We start from the raw sequence: 17,401 nt of genomic DNA, 5'->3' as shown, positions 1-17,401 counted from the left end.
TATTGAGGGACAAGGAAGATACCTGTATTATCAAGTAGCGGTAATGCGGCATTTTGTTCATTTTGAAAGTATGCACCTATCGTTCAATAAATCCAAGTTTTTCCATTTAGAACTCTGAATTTAGAATTTATATCAAGGTTAAGTATTTATCCGTAGATGATATAACGTATCATCTACCACGTATGTCGACAATGTAATCTATAAAAAAATGAATGGATAACTCGGAAGTCTTTACTATTTATTCTTTCTCTATAGTTTGCGGTTTGTATTTGCTTTTTATTTTACCGTATTGTTTCACCATTATCTCTACGGTACCACGATAAATACATAAAGGATTTGATGAGTTAAATTTTATTCCAGCTAAGAAGGAAAATAAATGTTACGTACATAGCACATACCGTGAGAAAAAAAGAACATAAATTTAATGAAAAAATTAACGTTACTTTTATTTAAACCTACCCCGACAACACAATTTTGTCACAGTAAGAGCACTGTCACGTTACTTGCGCCGCGTAATATCACTTCCATAGTCATCTACATCTGTACTCGTCGATGGTTGTGATGGCACGCGATAACAACACGTTTTAGGACACAAGCGTATCACGCCGTGCACCATTCAGCAGATGTTTAATATATTGGGTATTGACAAACATTTTGGTTGTTGTTAGCCCACAATTATAGTTACTGGAACCCATTTATATATATCTTCTTTTAAATCATCATAAAAGTGATATATAATATGATGATATACGCTAGAGGTTTAAAAGCTTTTTTCCTATTCTAATTGCACAATATGTAGTATTTATTCTTTATAAATAATATAAATATATAATGTCACGCGGCGCAAATGACATCACAGTGCTCTTACTGTGACAAAGTTGTCTGATCAGGATGCATATTTCAATAGTCTTATTCTTATTTATTGTATATTTCCCGCTTTAGAGGTAAGAGAAAAAAAGATGCTAGAAGAAAGAGTGAAACAGATGATACCGACACTATTCTAGAATCCCTGGCGCCATTTCTATGAAATATGCTTAAACTGGGCGCACACAATTATCGACAGCGAAGTAAAGTACTACTTTGCAACAACTACTAGTCCTATCTCTTGAACGATCGCTGAAACTTGTCGGGCATTAAGTTTCACTACTTTTCACAGAGATAACGCTAGTGGTTCTTCACTAGTTTACTTCGCTGTTGATAACTGTGTGCGACCAGTTTGAATACTTTTCACAAAAATGGCGCCAAGGGTTCTAGAGTAGGGTCACCATCATCTATCTCACTCTTTCTTATAGCGTCTTTCTCTCTCTTACCTAAAGCGGGAAATATATAAGAAATTCCAATAAAACTACTGAGATATATAAGAAATTACAATAAATTACAATGAACCTAAAATATACAAGAAATTACAATAAAACTACTGAAATATACAATAAATTACAATAAACCTATAATATACAATAAATTACAATAAAACTACTGAAATATACAATAAATTACAATAAACCTATAATATACAATAAATTACAATAAAACTACTGAAATATACAATAAATTACAATGAACCTAAAATATACAAGAAATTACAATAAAACTACTGAAATATACAATAAATTACAATGAAACTAAAATATACAAGAAATTACAATAAAACTAGCGAAGTACACAATCACAGCCATAGTAAACGAAGTTAAATTACGTCTATAAATGTGACTATCGTGCGACCACTGTAATAAATCACTGTTAGTGATAAAATCATTGCTAGTGACTTTACACGCCATCACTGAACTTAATCATGCTTGCCAATTCCATAGTCGTGACTTAAGTAAAATTAAGAAGCGCCGGTTAGACATGAAAAAGTGTAACATCAGCGCCGCTAGCGAGACCTTTTTAAATCTTCGTTTAGATTACAGATTTTAGTAGAAATGTCCAGGTCTTTTAATAATGACTGGTTACACGGGCACCGAACATACTTGACCTTCGGAAAATGTAGTAACACATATCTCGACTAAACAGTTGAACACGGAATAGACAGTACAGTGGAAAATGGATTTCGTTCTTGTTTTGTTATGATTTTACTTAAAGGTAGAAAAGTTGTCGATGAGAAAACGTAACAGAGAAGCGTTATCGACGCTTTAAAAGGAGACCGTAGTTAAGTGCAGTATGGTTTGACTCGCAAGGAAAGATACATTAGAAAAGTTTATCCGTCCTAAATAAAAAAGGAAACGTTAAAGGGGCGATCAGTGTTTAGAGGTTTGCCTGCAGTATGCTCAGGATTTGCAATACAGGAATATTATGGCTGCAGGTGAGGCCAGCGCAACAAAGTCTCGTCAAGAAAAACAATACGATTACCTACTCAAATTTTTGCTGGTGGGCGACAGTGACGTTGGGAAACAAGAGATCTTGAGTGGGCTTGAAGATGGTGCTGCTGAATCTCCGTTTTGCAGCGGCAGTGGTATTCTTTGATCTTTCTTACTATTATTTCGACTGAAAATTTTCTCTGCTTTCTGTCTTTTTTTTTTCACGTACCATAAATAATTCAGTTAACCTTATTCCATTCATAATAAGTACATTAACTGACATAGAATTATGGTTGTGTTGCAAGACTTTACCAAAGAAGCAAGTTTTACAAAAATTGTTTACTTGTTCGTCTCTGACTTATATGCTTCTATACATGCTCTGCGTATATTGAGCAATCTTACTAAAACAATACTTTGATATTAATTTATATTATAAGACTATTGAACCTGGATCAAAATGTTGTCATCTAAATCGATTCATGAAATTAGTTTGAATTACACATTATGTATATTAAATAAGAGAAAAGTACCTGTATTTGTCAAATCGTTGAATCAAGCAAATTTTGTATTGATTTCAAAATTAATTTTAGGAGAGTGATATATTATTTATCACTCCTTACCTTTGAGCCAATGATATTAGTTCTTAGTAATTATAATACATCATTAGTAAAAGTTATTTTTCATTGTAATTCTTCGAGTATAAAATATTTAAACTCATCACATTACGATGATTTCTAACTTGTTGCATAAAATTATGCGTGTCTGCATTTTAAGGACAAAGAACTGAATCTTTATTTCTTTAGATGTCTAGCTAAACTTTTCTGAATTTCTATGTATTTCTACATATCAATAGAGAATTACATTGTACTAATAGTAAAACATCTTAATATTTTGTTGATTGGCAGTTTGAAACAAACCCCATTTTATGTTGTTAGCTATTTTTGCATGGAATATTAAAATCAGAATATCTAATTAAGTTTATATAAAAATATTTAAACAAACTGATAAACTTATTCTATTTAATATATTTATTAAAAACTTATATATATTTAATAAGTTATATATATTGTATTCTTTATAATATTTACCTTAAAATTTATATGCATACTATGGGCTCTTAATATGATGAATTTGTTAGAATATAATTAACCACAATACAAGACTCTTTTTGAAGCTTAAAAATTGAATAAGAAAGTGCAAATACAAATGCACAAACTTAAGCATTAACTTGTTACAGGTCAACAATGTTTGTGCATATAAACATGAGTTTAATTTTGATCAATGAACAAAGTATTAAGTTCATAATTATTAGCTTTTAAAATGCATCATTTATAAGAACTTCGATTACATATTTTTACAAAGAAGTAAAAAGCATATGTTTCATTTCTTTTTTTAAATACAATGCTTTAAGCGCAGTGAAAATTAATGCCTGTATTAAAAAATTTCAGTCAGATTATTCAATTAAAAACATAATACATCATTGTTATAAATTTTGTTTTTTATTTGTATTTATATACAGTTTTCTTTCAAATTTATTATGTAGCAAGTGCAGATATATTTATTCAGTAGATAATAAAAGAATATGTACATCGTATTTTCCAGCATATAAAACTACTACTATTTTACTGGATGGAAAAAGAGTAAAGTTACAATTATGGGATACGTCAGGTCAAGGTAGATTTTGTACAATAATCAGATCCTATTCTCGTGGGGCTCAAGGTATATTTTTAGTCTATGATATTACAAATAAATGGTCTTTTGATGGCATTGATAGATGGTTAAAGGAAGTTGAGGAGGTATATAAAAATTAATTCATATATATTTAATATTAATATTATACGTATATTTAATTAACACTTTATTTTTTATTTTACTTTAGCTTTATAGAATGATATATGCAAGTGAACAAGTCATATCTTCTTTATAACTACAATTGGAAAATTACATTAGAAGAATATAACAATGCATAAAAAAGATTATTTTATTATATTTATTAGAAGAATCATATGCTTTCATAAATGCAATAATACATACACAATAATACAACACGTTTTACAATTATACATCAAGTACCCTTTTTGTTATTCCGTGTGCATAAACATTAAAACAAAGAAATTGGAAAGTTATTGGTTTGTGAAGTACGTAGTACAAATACCCATATTGAGTGAGATGCTGAAATATCTTTGTATTAAACTTTTAATATTTCATAACCGAATTAAATTTAATCTTGTATCCATTCTTTTTAGGTATTTTGTAAAATATCTTACAGTCCGTAATCATTTTTCAACCATTTTACCTTAACATTCTTTTATGCAAATTAGCGAGCATAAGATAATAAAAATGTAGTTCAATTGAACCATTTGTCTTTTTGTTATAATATTGTTATTTCTCTTAAATTGGTTTCATCAACTACAAAAAGGAAGATTTGACTTGTATTGTTTGTATGAATCATTCAAGTACTAGCTTTACATCATAAATAACTTTATATTGAAAATGAACCAGAACAATATTCATTATTAAATTAATTAACACAAATAAAATTGAATTGCTATAAAATTAAATTTTATGTTTATTTTTAAACTATGATCATTGTAAGTAATTTTATTTATGTATCTAACTTATAGCATGCTCCTGGAGTACCAAAAGTGCTTGTCGGCAACCGCCTACATTTAGCTTTTAAAAGACAAGTGGGAGAACGTGATGCTGAAGCATATGCAGCTAAAAATCATATGGCATTTTTTGAAGTTTCACCTCTCTGTGATTTTAACATTCGTGAAAGCTTTTCTGAACTCTCGCGAATGGCTTTACATCGTAATGGTATGGAAAGATTATGGCGATCTAATAAAGGTAACGCATTTCAATTTCAACTATATAATGGATTATAAAAATCCAACATAAATACAACTTTGCCTTTTTAGTTCTCAGTCTTCAAGAACTCGCTTGTCGTGCGATAGTTGCGAGAACAACTGTTTATGGTATTGATCAGCTTCCATTGCCTAAATCCATTAAGTCTCATCTGAAATCTTACGCAATGACAACTACGTCTCAATTGCGATATAATGGAAATAGATCACTGAGCTCCAGTAAAAGTCTTGGTTCTCATCATCGAAAATTACGTTTTGTTGGCGTGGGTTATAATGGCCTATCGACGCCAGGCAGTTCACCTGGTAGTATAACAGATTCTCGTACCAGTTGTGTTGGTCGTAATTCTTGCGCAATATCTTGAGAATAATCTTATGGTTGCAACTGTAAATATATAACATTCTTCCTTCCTGTTTTAATGTAAAGAGTTTTATTCGCATGTGCCATCAAAAGTGATGAAATTGAACAACCTTTATCAGCAGTAACTCTCTCTTTCCTTTCTCTCTCTCTCTCTCTCTCTCTCTCTCTCTCTCTCTCTCTTTCTCTCATCCTCATTCACATGAAATATTAATTTACAATTTAAGAACTACAAATACACTATGCTACTCACACATACATACACTTTGCTTGATAACTATTTAATATTTTTAGAAAATATTTTATATTTTACATTTTCTTAAGTTTCTATTAGCAAAACAAATTAAAATTAACAGCAATCAGTTTGAAAAGAGAGAAAGAATTAAGTTTCTCTCTCTCTCTCTCTCTCTCTCTCTCTCTATATATATATATATATATATATATATTGAAGTTCCATCATCTAAAAGTTATTGGATAATTAACATAAAAATTTGCGTAATACTTTCTGTAATATTACTAAAGGTTCGAGATCCTGTGTAATTACAACAATCATAAGTATATTAACAATGTCATTGATTGACTCTCATTGGTTAGTAAATAATTCAAAATATATTACTACTTTATTAAATTTTTCTACAATGATACAACTAATTTCTTACATTTTGATGCACAATGTTTTTTAAAACAAATCTATATATTGAAGCAGGAAATGTTGAAGTAAAAAGTACAAGTTCACTAAGTCTACAGAGGTTGTGGTGTAGACTAGAAATAATATAAGTTAAATAGTTCGGAGCAGCTAATTAAATAACAATGTACAAGAATAAAAAATTTAAATATATAATATCCATAAAGTTGTCAAAAATTCAATTAACTTTGTATTTTAATGTTCAGTAATAACGTACAATAGTAACTCACTCATCATGATACTTTCAAAGTTATACCTCAGTATCTCTTTTTAAATAAATTCAAAATTCATGAACTTTGAACAGTTATAATTTTTTATTTTATTATCATTTCTAAAAAATCTATTTATTATGCAAAAGTGAAACACATTTCTAATAACACTGAATACTTTTATTTAGTTTATACATATATATATATATATGATTCTATTTGTACAGTATAAGATTATAAAAAATGTATTATGTATTGTGTAAATATGGAAAGACTTATTCATATTGTAATCAAATTGTGATAAATTTCATTACAAGAGATTGCTATGATCTTTTAATATCGATGATATAATAATAACACTAATATAGTAAAATTTTTTTCTAATTTTCTAGCGTCAATATTTATTTTAAATATTATTTTATATAAAACAATATTAATTATGATTAGTAAATCATAAAAATCTTTCATCTGAAATTTATCAAACTGTAATAACAATTTATATAATAATTTTTTTAAGATTACATGGTATTAAGAAAATTAAAATTCTATTTATGCTGTGTGTAGAATTTAAAATTAAATTATATGTATATATAAAAGCAGCTATTATTAATCACTATGTTATGCACATACATAGCGTGTCCGAAATGATGATATAAGTGTACAGCAGATGATTTCTTATTCAGAAGTAAATTAAAAGTACATAGAAAAAACTTTTATGATACAAAGTTCAGTTTTCGAACAAATATATTGAGTACACGTATATTTAACTAAGATATGTTTCATTGGGCAATGTTATCCGTATATTTGTACAGTGTCTTACATTTTCACAAGTATTCTATCTACGTATACTTATACTACTTTATATCTAATTATTACAATAGTAAGATATAATAACCATAAACTTTGAGTGCTTATAATGTTAGTTTATGTGTTGCTGTTTGCTTTTTAAAAAGCAACCAAAGTATAACCATGAACGAAAATATAATCACTGAAAGAAATATAATGAGGTCATAAATTAAAGCATTAACAATGTAGTATGTACTCGAAGTGGTCAATACAATGATACCCGAAACTACATGCAGCATCTTACATTCTTTAATCGGAGTTGAAGTAATAACTTCATGCAAGCCTGTCTGAGATTTTCTTAGGGTTATTATTTTCTCAGATTTCTTGCTCGTTATACTTGAACTTGCAAACTTTAATATCTACTTGATTAACTTTAATATATTTATTATCTATATATAATATATTTACTATATTTATTATGAAATAGGTATATAAGGTACTCAGAAATCAAATTAATTAACTATAAATCCTATAATACAGTTAATTTTGATTTCTGCATGGAAATCACATACTCTAATTATAAATGAAAATTTTACAGAATGTGGAATTCAAATTAGTTTGGTTTTCGAGTGGCTTACCTATAGTCTAATATATAAAAATGTGACCAGTAGTTGTAATAATTCTTTAATCGATATAAAATATTACTAACAAAATAATTTTTATATTTTCATGAATCTAATTACTCATAAAAGTTGTAAATATATGATAACCATTATAGAACCGTTTTATGCACTGTATCTCAGTTAAGTGCATGCAACAGATTTAAAAAATTGACATTTTTCACAACTAATATTTCAATGAATAAATTTTGTTCTACATCTTTGATTTATTTTTGTATAAAGAAACACCTGTTGTCCGCTTGTCTGTATTTGCCATACTCAGTATGCATCAGGGTGTTGATACTATTACATCCTTAATATTGTCTTTGGAAATATTCAGAAAAACAGTAAGGGAAATAAAATTTTATTATTTATTATAAGTAGCATGCTGGCTTGAATAAATTTGTTACATTTATAAGTCTTCATGTAATATCAATATAATATGATTATTCCTAATTAATAGCTCTAATTCTTGATATATTATAGTAGAATATAGAGCCCTATAAATGCAAAACTAAAGGAAACAAATTAGAGGCTCTATGGATAATAAATTTGATATTTCTTACACAGATTTTTGTTTTTTAATACACATTTTTTTCATATAATTATGCATCTTGTATGTTATGTTAATATTAGTTATAGTATACTTATACATTAATCCTACTATTTTTTTCTTTAAATGTTTACATTTTTTTAATAAATTTTGTATTCAGAGTGTGAAAATATAACATAATTAGCAATTGAAACAATTCAATTAATCAATAAAATTGTGTTTGTTACCTATTATTTTATAGATTTTTCAAGTTTGCCCAATAAGGCACAGCACCGAATGCATTTTAAAGTCTCAACAGTATTCTTCATTTACTTCTTATTTATTATATCACAGATTATTGAAAATAAAAATCATCTCAATGACTATGGAAAGTTATACCTATTAGTTTCAGAAAATTAGTCTCATGTAATCATTGTTTCATGAAATCCTTTGCACATACAAAAAATGATAGACTTATTTTTATATGAACTTGCTATTTGTGAGAAAATGATCAAAAACTAATTAGTTTTAATTTTAAAATGATTATCATGTGCATATATATATGTGTACATGAAAATGGAGTTCTTTATTTGGAAAAATATATTAATAAATATTATATAACACTAATAAAGTAATTCTAATGTCATCTTAAAATGAAATATGGTATATTCTTTTAATTTGTAATTACTCACATTTTATTGCAAAAAGAGTACAGTATAACGTAGGGAAAAGAACAGCTAAATCAGTTTTGCTATTGTTGTACATATGCATGGCGTTCATTTGAAAACTTCCAATTTAAAAAACAGTACACTTTAGGAAAAAACGTTTAATTCAAAAGTTTTGCTGTTTGAAGGGACATAAATATAACTAACCTATTAATATTTTATTTTTGGGTGTCTTCAGCGTTACTTCAACATTAAATTAATCTCTTATAAGATGTTAACATCTTAAAAAAGAAGGCGGGTCCACTTAAATAATTGAAATTAAGTAAAAAAAAAATAAGAATAACTCATCTCCTCTACAAATGATTAAAAATAATATATATTTATATTTAAGGTTAATAAATGTTATTTTTAAATAAAAATAATAATGTAAATTATATATGTATATGAGAGAAATCAGGTAATTTATAATTACTACATTTTAAAATTTCATTGTAGTATTCTTTTCTTTTTTTAGTGATCATAGAGTCACAGTAATTACTTTTACAAAAATGCATGGATATACATATATATCAATACCCTTACACGATAATTAAAAGGTTAATAAGGCCGTAACACAGGGTTCGATATTTAATTATACTATGTATCTAAACAAAATATTTCAAGGTAATTATTTGCGCAAGCTTCGTGTTTAAGAACGAAAAAAATTTGGTATTATAAGAAAAGTACGATTACAATTATATATATATATATATATATATATATATATATATTTGTCTATTTCTCTATTTTAGAATTATAAAGAACGTTACATTTTATTCTATTGTATTTATGTACAAAATGGAAGAGAAATGTAGAAATGGTATATCCTGTACAATTTAAATATTTCTCATTTTCGCGCCGCGCACTATGAAGAAAACTAAATACATATGCTTTACATATACTATGTCTGAATTTAAGATTTTAATGGTGTACACTTTAAATGGTATATCAATATTAGTTGTACGTGCAATGATAAAATAATTTTCACTTTCAAGTATTTTATTATAACTGTATATATAGTCGAAATCAGTTATATAGAATTGTTTTCTAGTTAAAGGGTAAATATGAAATGTATTGTATTGTATCCTATATATATATATATTTATTCTGTATGGCAAATTGTACTCATAAATATTTTCCTAGTACATATTGTAAAGATTATATCTTTTATATTCACTAATACCAAATTCTCTTTAATTTTTAAAATATGCCATATGTTATATTTTGTTGTATTTCAATAAAAAGGAAAGAAAATGATAATACAGTTTTCATTATTGTGATATACTTAATTATTAGAACAGAAGGATAAAATAGAAAATAGTTCATTGTTTGAGATTTTTAGCCATTACATATATTTATAACTATATATAAATTCATAAATTGTTACTAAGTTATGAGATTTTAGTTTTTCATTTATAACTCTATGTATGAAGAAATATCATAAAGATTTAGTTAATATTATTCTGTGTTTTTCTTTTATAATTTTCAATACGTTCTGCATCCTCTATATTTTTATATATTTTCTAGGCCAGAATACTTGGTATTTATTTTATGCATTGGCGCATACATATCTTTTGATTTCCATTGCACACTGCCCGACACTCTTGTACCATTACTCTTTTGATTTTTATAGGATTTCCTAAATATTCTTGTTTTTTTTTATATTGCACAAATTTTTATACTTGTAGATCCTTAAGTGCTCTTTTACCCTCCAACCTTAGGTCTGTTCATTACTTTTTGTCAATTTGGTTCAGTTTATCAATTCTTACATTAAAATCACCATCTACGATAAATGGACAGTTGTCTTTTTCTTTTAAATCTTGTACTGTGTATATTAAAGATTCGATTATGCAGTCTGCATTTTCTTCCTTTATGTAAACATTGAAAACATAAGTGATCCTACTTATATTGTACTTAATATATCTTCAAGTCTCAATGTTTCTTAAAACTTTTTTATTACATGTTATATTTAAACTTTCACTAGCCCTTCCTCTTTTATATTTTTTAATTATTTTAATTGTTCGAAATCTTAGTAATATAATTTCACCTACGTCTGAGTAAATTTTGTTTAGGTATATTATTATAGCATTTCTTTACACTCAAATGAAATTTTACACTCCAAGTGGTTATCTTATAAAATGTTGAAATGTTAAAATGTTCTTCTGCTTCTCTTCTTCCTCCTCTTTTTCTACTTCTTCTGTTGCTGCTGATGCCTCTTCTTCTTCTACATCTTTTTCTGCTTCTTCTTCTTCTTCTTCTTCTTTTTATTATTATTATTAACAGAAAATAACTTTATATCGTTTCTGGTTTTCTGCAATTAAGGCCAATTGTTTGTCTTCTAACAAAATGTTTATATTTGAAGTTACTTTTTGAGACCTTTCTCTGAGAGTTTTATCATAAAATTTCTCCGTCCCACTCATTTCTATTCTGATTTAACCACAGTTTTGAATTTATTATGTTATATAATTATTCACAGAAGTTAAATTATTTTTGGTGTGTGCTTCCTCAGATTATTTAGATTTTATGAACTAATTTATGGTATTTACTTATATGTACACATTTTTTTACTGTAGCAATTTTAATAAATTTGATACTATACACATCTAAATCAAACAATGCCATTTGTCATTCTTAGCATTTAATTACTATTACACAGGGTATATTTGATAAAAAATATTCAATTGTTTGATAAAAGACTAATACAGCTTAAATTTATTTGACATATTTTTATATATTTTCTTATCTGTATAAAACTTATATGTATGTATGTGTAAACAGCTTTAATTAATATTTATTTAGAAAGAAATAAAATTATATCTACAAAAGTAAAACTATAGAAAAAATGACAGCAATTACTGATAAATCTACAGTTGAAAATAGTGCTTGCCTTCCTCCCAATGAAAGAAATCTCTATGTTCCTCAACAGTTATTAGAAATAAATGAATTGTTAAAATCAATTAATACAAGATTAGAAGATTGTGCTTTAGAATGGCAAGCAGAAATTTCTCGCAAACAATGGAAAATTTTTCATTCTAAAGTTATTGGAGGAATCTTATTTGAACAGTCTCTTTTAGTAAGAACATATTTTACAGAAAAAGAGCTAGACGAAGCTTTTCAACATTTACTTTCTTGTAACAAAATCTTTACAGAGTATTTTAAGAATTTTATTGGCAAGTAAATCACATCAAGCTTCTAAATTCCAATATTAATGACTTATAATAATAATGATAATATAATATGAATATGTATTATTCAAATTTGTACTACTGTAATAATTTATTACTGCAGATCTTCTACAACGTGAAACGGCTTCAGATAATAAAAAAACATGTACACAAAATCCATTTTATGATAATACAAGAGATTGCAAAGAATTAAATAATAATAATAATAATAATAGTAATAATACAAAGTCAATGCAACTTTTATCATTGAACAACCAGCATTTAAATGGAGAAAAGAAAATTCAAGATCAAATCAATAATATATCAATAATTCAAAATTCATTTACTGATGTAATAAAAGCTAAAGTTAATTTTGACACAAAATTTCTAGGATTTGAAGCTGTATTACATAAAGCTACATCTACATCGAATAATGTAGCTTGTTTTTGTCAAGATTGTTCTAATAGCATGGTAAATATATATACACATATTATTGTTTCATATTATATTTTACTAATATAATATGATATAATATATTTAATATGTCTTGTATATCTTAGCAAACTACATATAGTAAAAGTAGAAAATTGAGGAATGTAACTATCAGTCAAAGAAATCATACGCTTTCAAAAACCAAACGTTTAACCAGGTCTTCAAAAACATTATCAAAAAAAAGAAAAGATGAGAAACCATCTATAATAATGGGTGATGCTGGAGATCAACTATTTCTTAAAACGCATTAAAATTTCTGTTAATTACTAAATTAGTATTTTTGTACCATATTTATTTTCAACTAATTATTAAAATTTATAGCAGATTTTGAATAAAACTACTAAGATTTTAAGTTAAACAGAAAATTCGTATAAAAGAACAGTTTACATTATTTGATAAAGGAGTTTCTTTATTGTATTTTATTGTGTACATTATTGATACAATTCATTTTAATGTTAAAATGTTCCAGAATGAATTACTAATTGCTGAAACAGTGGATTATTTCTGTTTTAGGAAAAAATTTACTTTAATGAAAGTCACTGGAATATTCAAACATTGAAATGATTTGTAATAGTTTTATATAACCAACGTAGTTTTTTGCTTTTATATTGAAAATATTACATAATTTTAACAAGAGTATATTATATTCAATAATCCATTTACAATAAGAATCTACAATACTTTTTGCAGTTAATTTTGTAATGACCAATTCATATACTTTAACGTTTGTTTTAATATTAAAAATAATTATTATACATACAAATTCAAAAGAAGTTAAAAATTCTACTATTTGCAACGAATTATAATTAATATTATGTAAATCTCGTTTCATTAAGTTTTATCAATTCTTTATATAGCTATCTGAATTCTACTTTCCAAGTATTTGTCTCTTAATACACTGTTAATCATTGTCATAATATTATCTTACTCATTAAAAAGTGCTAATTTGGAAGAAAATACAAAGAAACAAATGGATTTTTCTCAGATATATATTCGTACGAATATATTAAATAACCACATAAGATATATCAGTTTGTACATTATGCTTTTTATATTTTATAACTTTATGTTGGAAAGAATATTTTTTTTTAAATTAGCAGCTCGTACAAATGAATGTTAACAAAGAAACATTTTTATTATATTAAATTATCTTCTACATTATTAATTTAATAATGCATTATGTTAAAAGTTCATATTGAACAATGATCGCAATTTTTCAAGTATATTTGGTTACGCATAAAAAAAAATGTATTTAACGCTATGATAAAAAGATATTTTAATATAAGTTACACGCACATACTACTTAAATATTTTAGCTTGGGGTAAATATGTCTCTGTATATTCTACATACAATTCATACACTTTAGTAATAAATTTAGGCACTAAATAGAAGAGACGAGTTTAACTATTCTGGTAACATTACACTTTTTTTAAAATGATTATTAAAAGAATAGATTTTACATTTTTTTTGTTTTTTTCATATAGATTCAAAATTAATGAACTTTAGAGAAGATGTTAATAAGTTACTTGAATAAATGTATGTCTATTTAAATTAGCCTAATCACTGCAATGAATTATTATAACATGCTATATGTATAACAGATTCAATATCTCATTAACATTATTTCTATAAACAGCTAACTTGTATCAAATTTCTTGCATTATCGATATTATGAATATCATTGAAACGTTTCTCGTTCACTCGGTTCATTAAAATTGGCGCCACACCAGAGGAATCTTATAAGGAAAGGCTTTCTTTACTTTATACACTCCAAAGTATTACATTACTAAGAATTTTGTAGTCTCATTAAACATAGAGAACAGAATGAGTGGGTTCAAACTGATTTTCAAGATAGAATAAGATAAAATCTTTCCTAACAACATTCTTCTTAAGTGTGAATAATTAACTGTATTTACCATTTATTTGATCTTTATCATGCTGTCACAAGAGGAAAGATGATCAGCACAAAATTTTGACATCTTAAGATAATATTAAAATTACTTTCAGGTTTTTCACTACATTCATACCAATTTATTCAGTCACCATCGTTCTTTCATTTCAAGCAAACAGATCTCATAAATATCTGAATATATAATACGTAAAAACTAAACCATAAATTTTTACAAATCCATGCAGTCCTGATATAACAATTAATATAATTATAATTAAGTTCTGCCTTTTAGTGTATTATATTATAGAACATTTTATTTATTTCATATTTTCGAATATACAATTTAATAAAATGAATTTTTTATGATACATGTGTTATATAACAAACTTAAAAGAATAAAAGGTATGCCCTACTTACGCTATAGGGTAAATTTTAATTATATATAATGTTAATAAAAAATGTTACAGTCTCTCTCTTATAATAGATAAAAATACCAAATAATTAACAATATATTAATTGATAAAGAACATCAATTAATTTATTTCTGTAAAACTTCTTACAGTGAATATTAATAATAGCTAATTTATAATCAAATATGACTGTAATTCTCGACCCTTTCCAATTACAACCTTTTTTGTTTAACATGTCCAATATATTTCTATAAATTATTTATTATTGTTAAAAGGAAAAGACAGAAGGAATTAAGAAATACTTTGTCAGATAGTTAATTAACTTAAGTATTTCATTATTAACATAAACAATTTAAAAATTATTGTTTATTTAAATCGAATCAAACTTCAGAGATTATGGTTTTTATGAGATCTGTCTGCTAAGAGAGGCAAAATATGAATTTTTGGAGATAACTGAGTGAAAGCCCTTGATTTCACCTAAACTCATAGATTTGTATGCTATGCTCTGGGACGTGTTTTAAATTCAAGGACTGATACCTAAAATGATAAGAATATGTTTTAATATTTTTGCAAAATATAAATAAACAAAAATTTATAATAGGGGTTAAACATAAAAGGAATACGATATAGAGATTTTATATAACATCCAAAATTCAATATTACTTGAAATTATAAGCAACAAAAATAAATAACAAAGAACACTCTTCAATTATATGTATAAATATGAATCAATATTTTTGTACAATGCATTAGTACAATAATACATAAAATAATATTACCACTCAGAACTTCGATGATAATAAAAGCCTTCAATCGTAGCAGCAGATTTTTGAAAGCAAATGTAGTAAAATCCTGCGAACGAGGCACCGTTGATATCTTTAATAGTGTGGTCGGGAACTAAAAAATGTTCCTTCCACCGCATAAAAACAAAATCAGTTCCTTTTAAAGTCTCATAATCAAATGTATCTGAATTAAATGTCTTGGCATATTGACGAAACGATTCAAATTTGCTCTGCAATAACGAATGAAAATAATCACAAAAAATGTTCAATAGAAATAAAGGAAATGTATCTTAAGGTACAAACCCAATGTTTCCTGTCTACATCTTCGTCTGCGTCCCACTTACGAGTTAGAAATGGATATTTCTTTGATATAATTTCACCATCGAAAAATGTAGTCAAAGTAGGAAACTCTTCCGTAAGACCTTTAATTTTTAAGTAACCACACAAATAACTGTTTTCTTCATCTACGTGCTGTAACAAAGGTATTTTGTATTTCGTTAATATGAAAAATAATAGATTTGAAGAAAACAGTACATGCATCGTTTCATCTTTTAAACTCTATAACCAAAACTTAAATCCGATCTGCATTCATTTCTTTCTGTTTTATTTACAATCCTTTATTTTGTTATACTCTTCCTATAAATTTGTCTGAATTAAATGACGTCATATTTTAATTAAGGTAAAAAATTCTAAATTGTACAAATATTTAGAAAAATTCATTGAAACATTCCCTTAATAGTTCATTAAAAATTTCCAACTATTTCAATATGTAAACAGAGGGCTCGATTAATTGAATGTGGTAAAAAAACTGGCAAATACTTAACAGGTAAGAGCTATATCATCAAACATTGCACAGCAGACAGATGCCAAAGACTCGATAGAAATTTGGAATATTTGTGACGCAATTTCCAGAAAAACAGAGAACTAACCTGCAAAACTACTTCTACGTCGTAACTGTTGCCTTTAGATTTTTGTGAACCTTGAAATCGTGAACCGTTGTAGAGTAAAGATTTTGTGACACCCGGCTGCTTTGAGTTTGCGGGCGGTGGTGGTACTACGTCAACTTTCACCGGCATTCTCGGCTCAAGTGAACGCTCTTAAAATTTGCCCTCCTTGGGCAACAATCTATTCATCACAAGACTTTCGCAATGACTGCCGGTAATTTTCAACATGTAGATGTATTTATGCGAAGCCTCGAACCCAGACACGCTTACAGCTGTAAATTTTAATAAACCAGTGAAGTTCGACGTACACGTATTGAACGAACGTTTACTTTTTTGTACAGACAAGCGAATTTTATTATTTTCAATGAACACGAAAGGTAACCTTTCATTACTACAACGAAATACAAGATTTTCACTTATTTCACCAAGTTATTATATCACACGAGACTTCAGATCTATTTCACCGGATGCGCACATACGCGTGGATTACTTACGAATAATTCAAATCACGGGTTTCTCGTATTTTTTTTCCAATTTCACGCATCAATCTCTAGAATTATTCATATACTTATGCTATCGTTTTACGCGATATATAAGTAAGAATTTTTATTCAACAGGGATATGAA

At 26.7% G+C, this 17,401-nt stretch overlaps 3 protein-coding genes across 3 annotated transcripts; 2 read left to right on the top strand and 1 right to left on the bottom strand.

Annotated features, from left to right (window-relative positions):
- The first annotated feature begins 1,947 nt into the window (after positions 1-1,947).
- On the top strand, positions 1,948-5,523 carry Rab40 (RAS oncogene family member Rab40). The gene is made up of 4 exons (XM_076894573.1): positions 1,948-2,452; positions 3,900-4,093; positions 4,922-5,144; positions 5,216-5,523. Exons 1-4 carry the CDS (start codon positions 2,293-2,295, stop codon positions 5,521-5,523), a joined length of 885 nt encoding a protein of 294 aa, XP_076750688.1. The 5' UTR covers positions 1,948-2,292.
- Positions 5,524-11,870: 6,347 nt separating this feature from the next.
- On the top strand, positions 11,871-13,075 carry LOC143422889 (uncharacterized). Its single transcript, XM_076893862.1, has 3 exons — positions 11,871-12,261; positions 12,380-12,726; positions 12,816-13,075. The coding sequence occupies exons 1-3, from the start codon at positions 11,934-11,936 to the stop codon at positions 12,996-12,998; spliced, it is 858 nt and encodes a 285-aa protein (XP_076749977.1). The 5' UTR covers positions 11,871-11,933; the 3' UTR covers positions 12,999-13,075.
- Positions 13,076-14,650: 1,575 nt separating this feature from the next.
- Positions 14,651-17,051, bottom strand: LOC143422888 (glucose-induced degradation protein 4 homolog). The gene is made up of 4 exons (XM_076893861.1): positions 16,761-17,051; positions 16,135-16,302; positions 15,829-16,061; positions 14,651-15,586 (listed from the first exon to the last, which is right to left on the bottom strand). The coding sequence occupies exons 1-4, from the start codon at positions 16,905-16,907 to the stop codon at positions 15,523-15,525; spliced, it is 612 nt and encodes a 203-aa protein (XP_076749976.1). The 5' UTR covers positions 16,908-17,051; the 3' UTR covers positions 14,651-15,522.
- Between the last annotated feature and the right edge of the window lie 350 nt (positions 17,052-17,401).

The sequence above is a fragment of the Xylocopa sonorina genome, chromosome 4 (genome assembly GCF_050948175.1).
Source record: "Xylocopa sonorina isolate GNS202 chromosome 4, iyXylSono1_principal, whole genome shotgun sequence".
Lineage (NCBI taxonomy): Eukaryota > Metazoa > Arthropoda > Insecta > Hymenoptera > Apidae > Xylocopa > Xylocopa sonorina.
This window is presented reverse-complemented; position numbering and strand designations above follow the sequence as displayed.

Bases quoted from the DNA above. Each gene is read 5' to 3' on its own strand.
- LOC143422888 (XM_076893861.1), bottom strand. From the start codon at position 16,907: ATGCCGGTGAAAGTTGACGTAGTACCACCACCGCCCGCAAACTCAAAG. The intron at 16,303-16,760 runs GTTAGTTCTCTG...CCTTTGTTACAG, and splicing joins ACGTAGAAGTAGTTTTGCAG to CACGTAGATGAAGAAAACAG. The intron at 15,587-15,828 runs GTAATATTATTT...TTATCATTTTAG, and splicing joins TATCATCGAAGTTCTGAGTG to GTATCAGTCCTTGAATTTAA.
- LOC143422889 (XM_076893862.1), top strand. From the start codon at position 11,934: ATGACAGCAATTACTGATAAATCTACAGTTGAAAATAGTGCTTGCCTT. The intron at 12,262-12,379 runs GCAAGTAAATCA...TTATTACTGCAG, and splicing joins GTATTTTAAGAATTTTATTG to ATCTTCTACAACGTGAAACG. The intron at 12,727-12,815 runs GTAAATATATAT...TGTATATCTTAG, and splicing joins AAGATTGTTCTAATAGCATG to CAAACTACATATAGTAAAAG.
- Rab40 (XM_076894573.1), top strand. From the start codon at position 2,293: ATGGCTGCAGGTGAGGCCAGCGCAACAAAGTCTCGTCAAGAAAAACAA. The intron at 4,094-4,921 runs GTATATAAAAAT...TCTAACTTATAG, and splicing joins GGTTAAAGGAAGTTGAGGAG to CATGCTCCTGGAGTACCAAA. The intron at 5,145-5,215 runs GTAACGCATTTC...TTGCCTTTTTAG, and splicing joins ATTATGGCGATCTAATAAAG to TTCTCAGTCTTCAAGAACTC.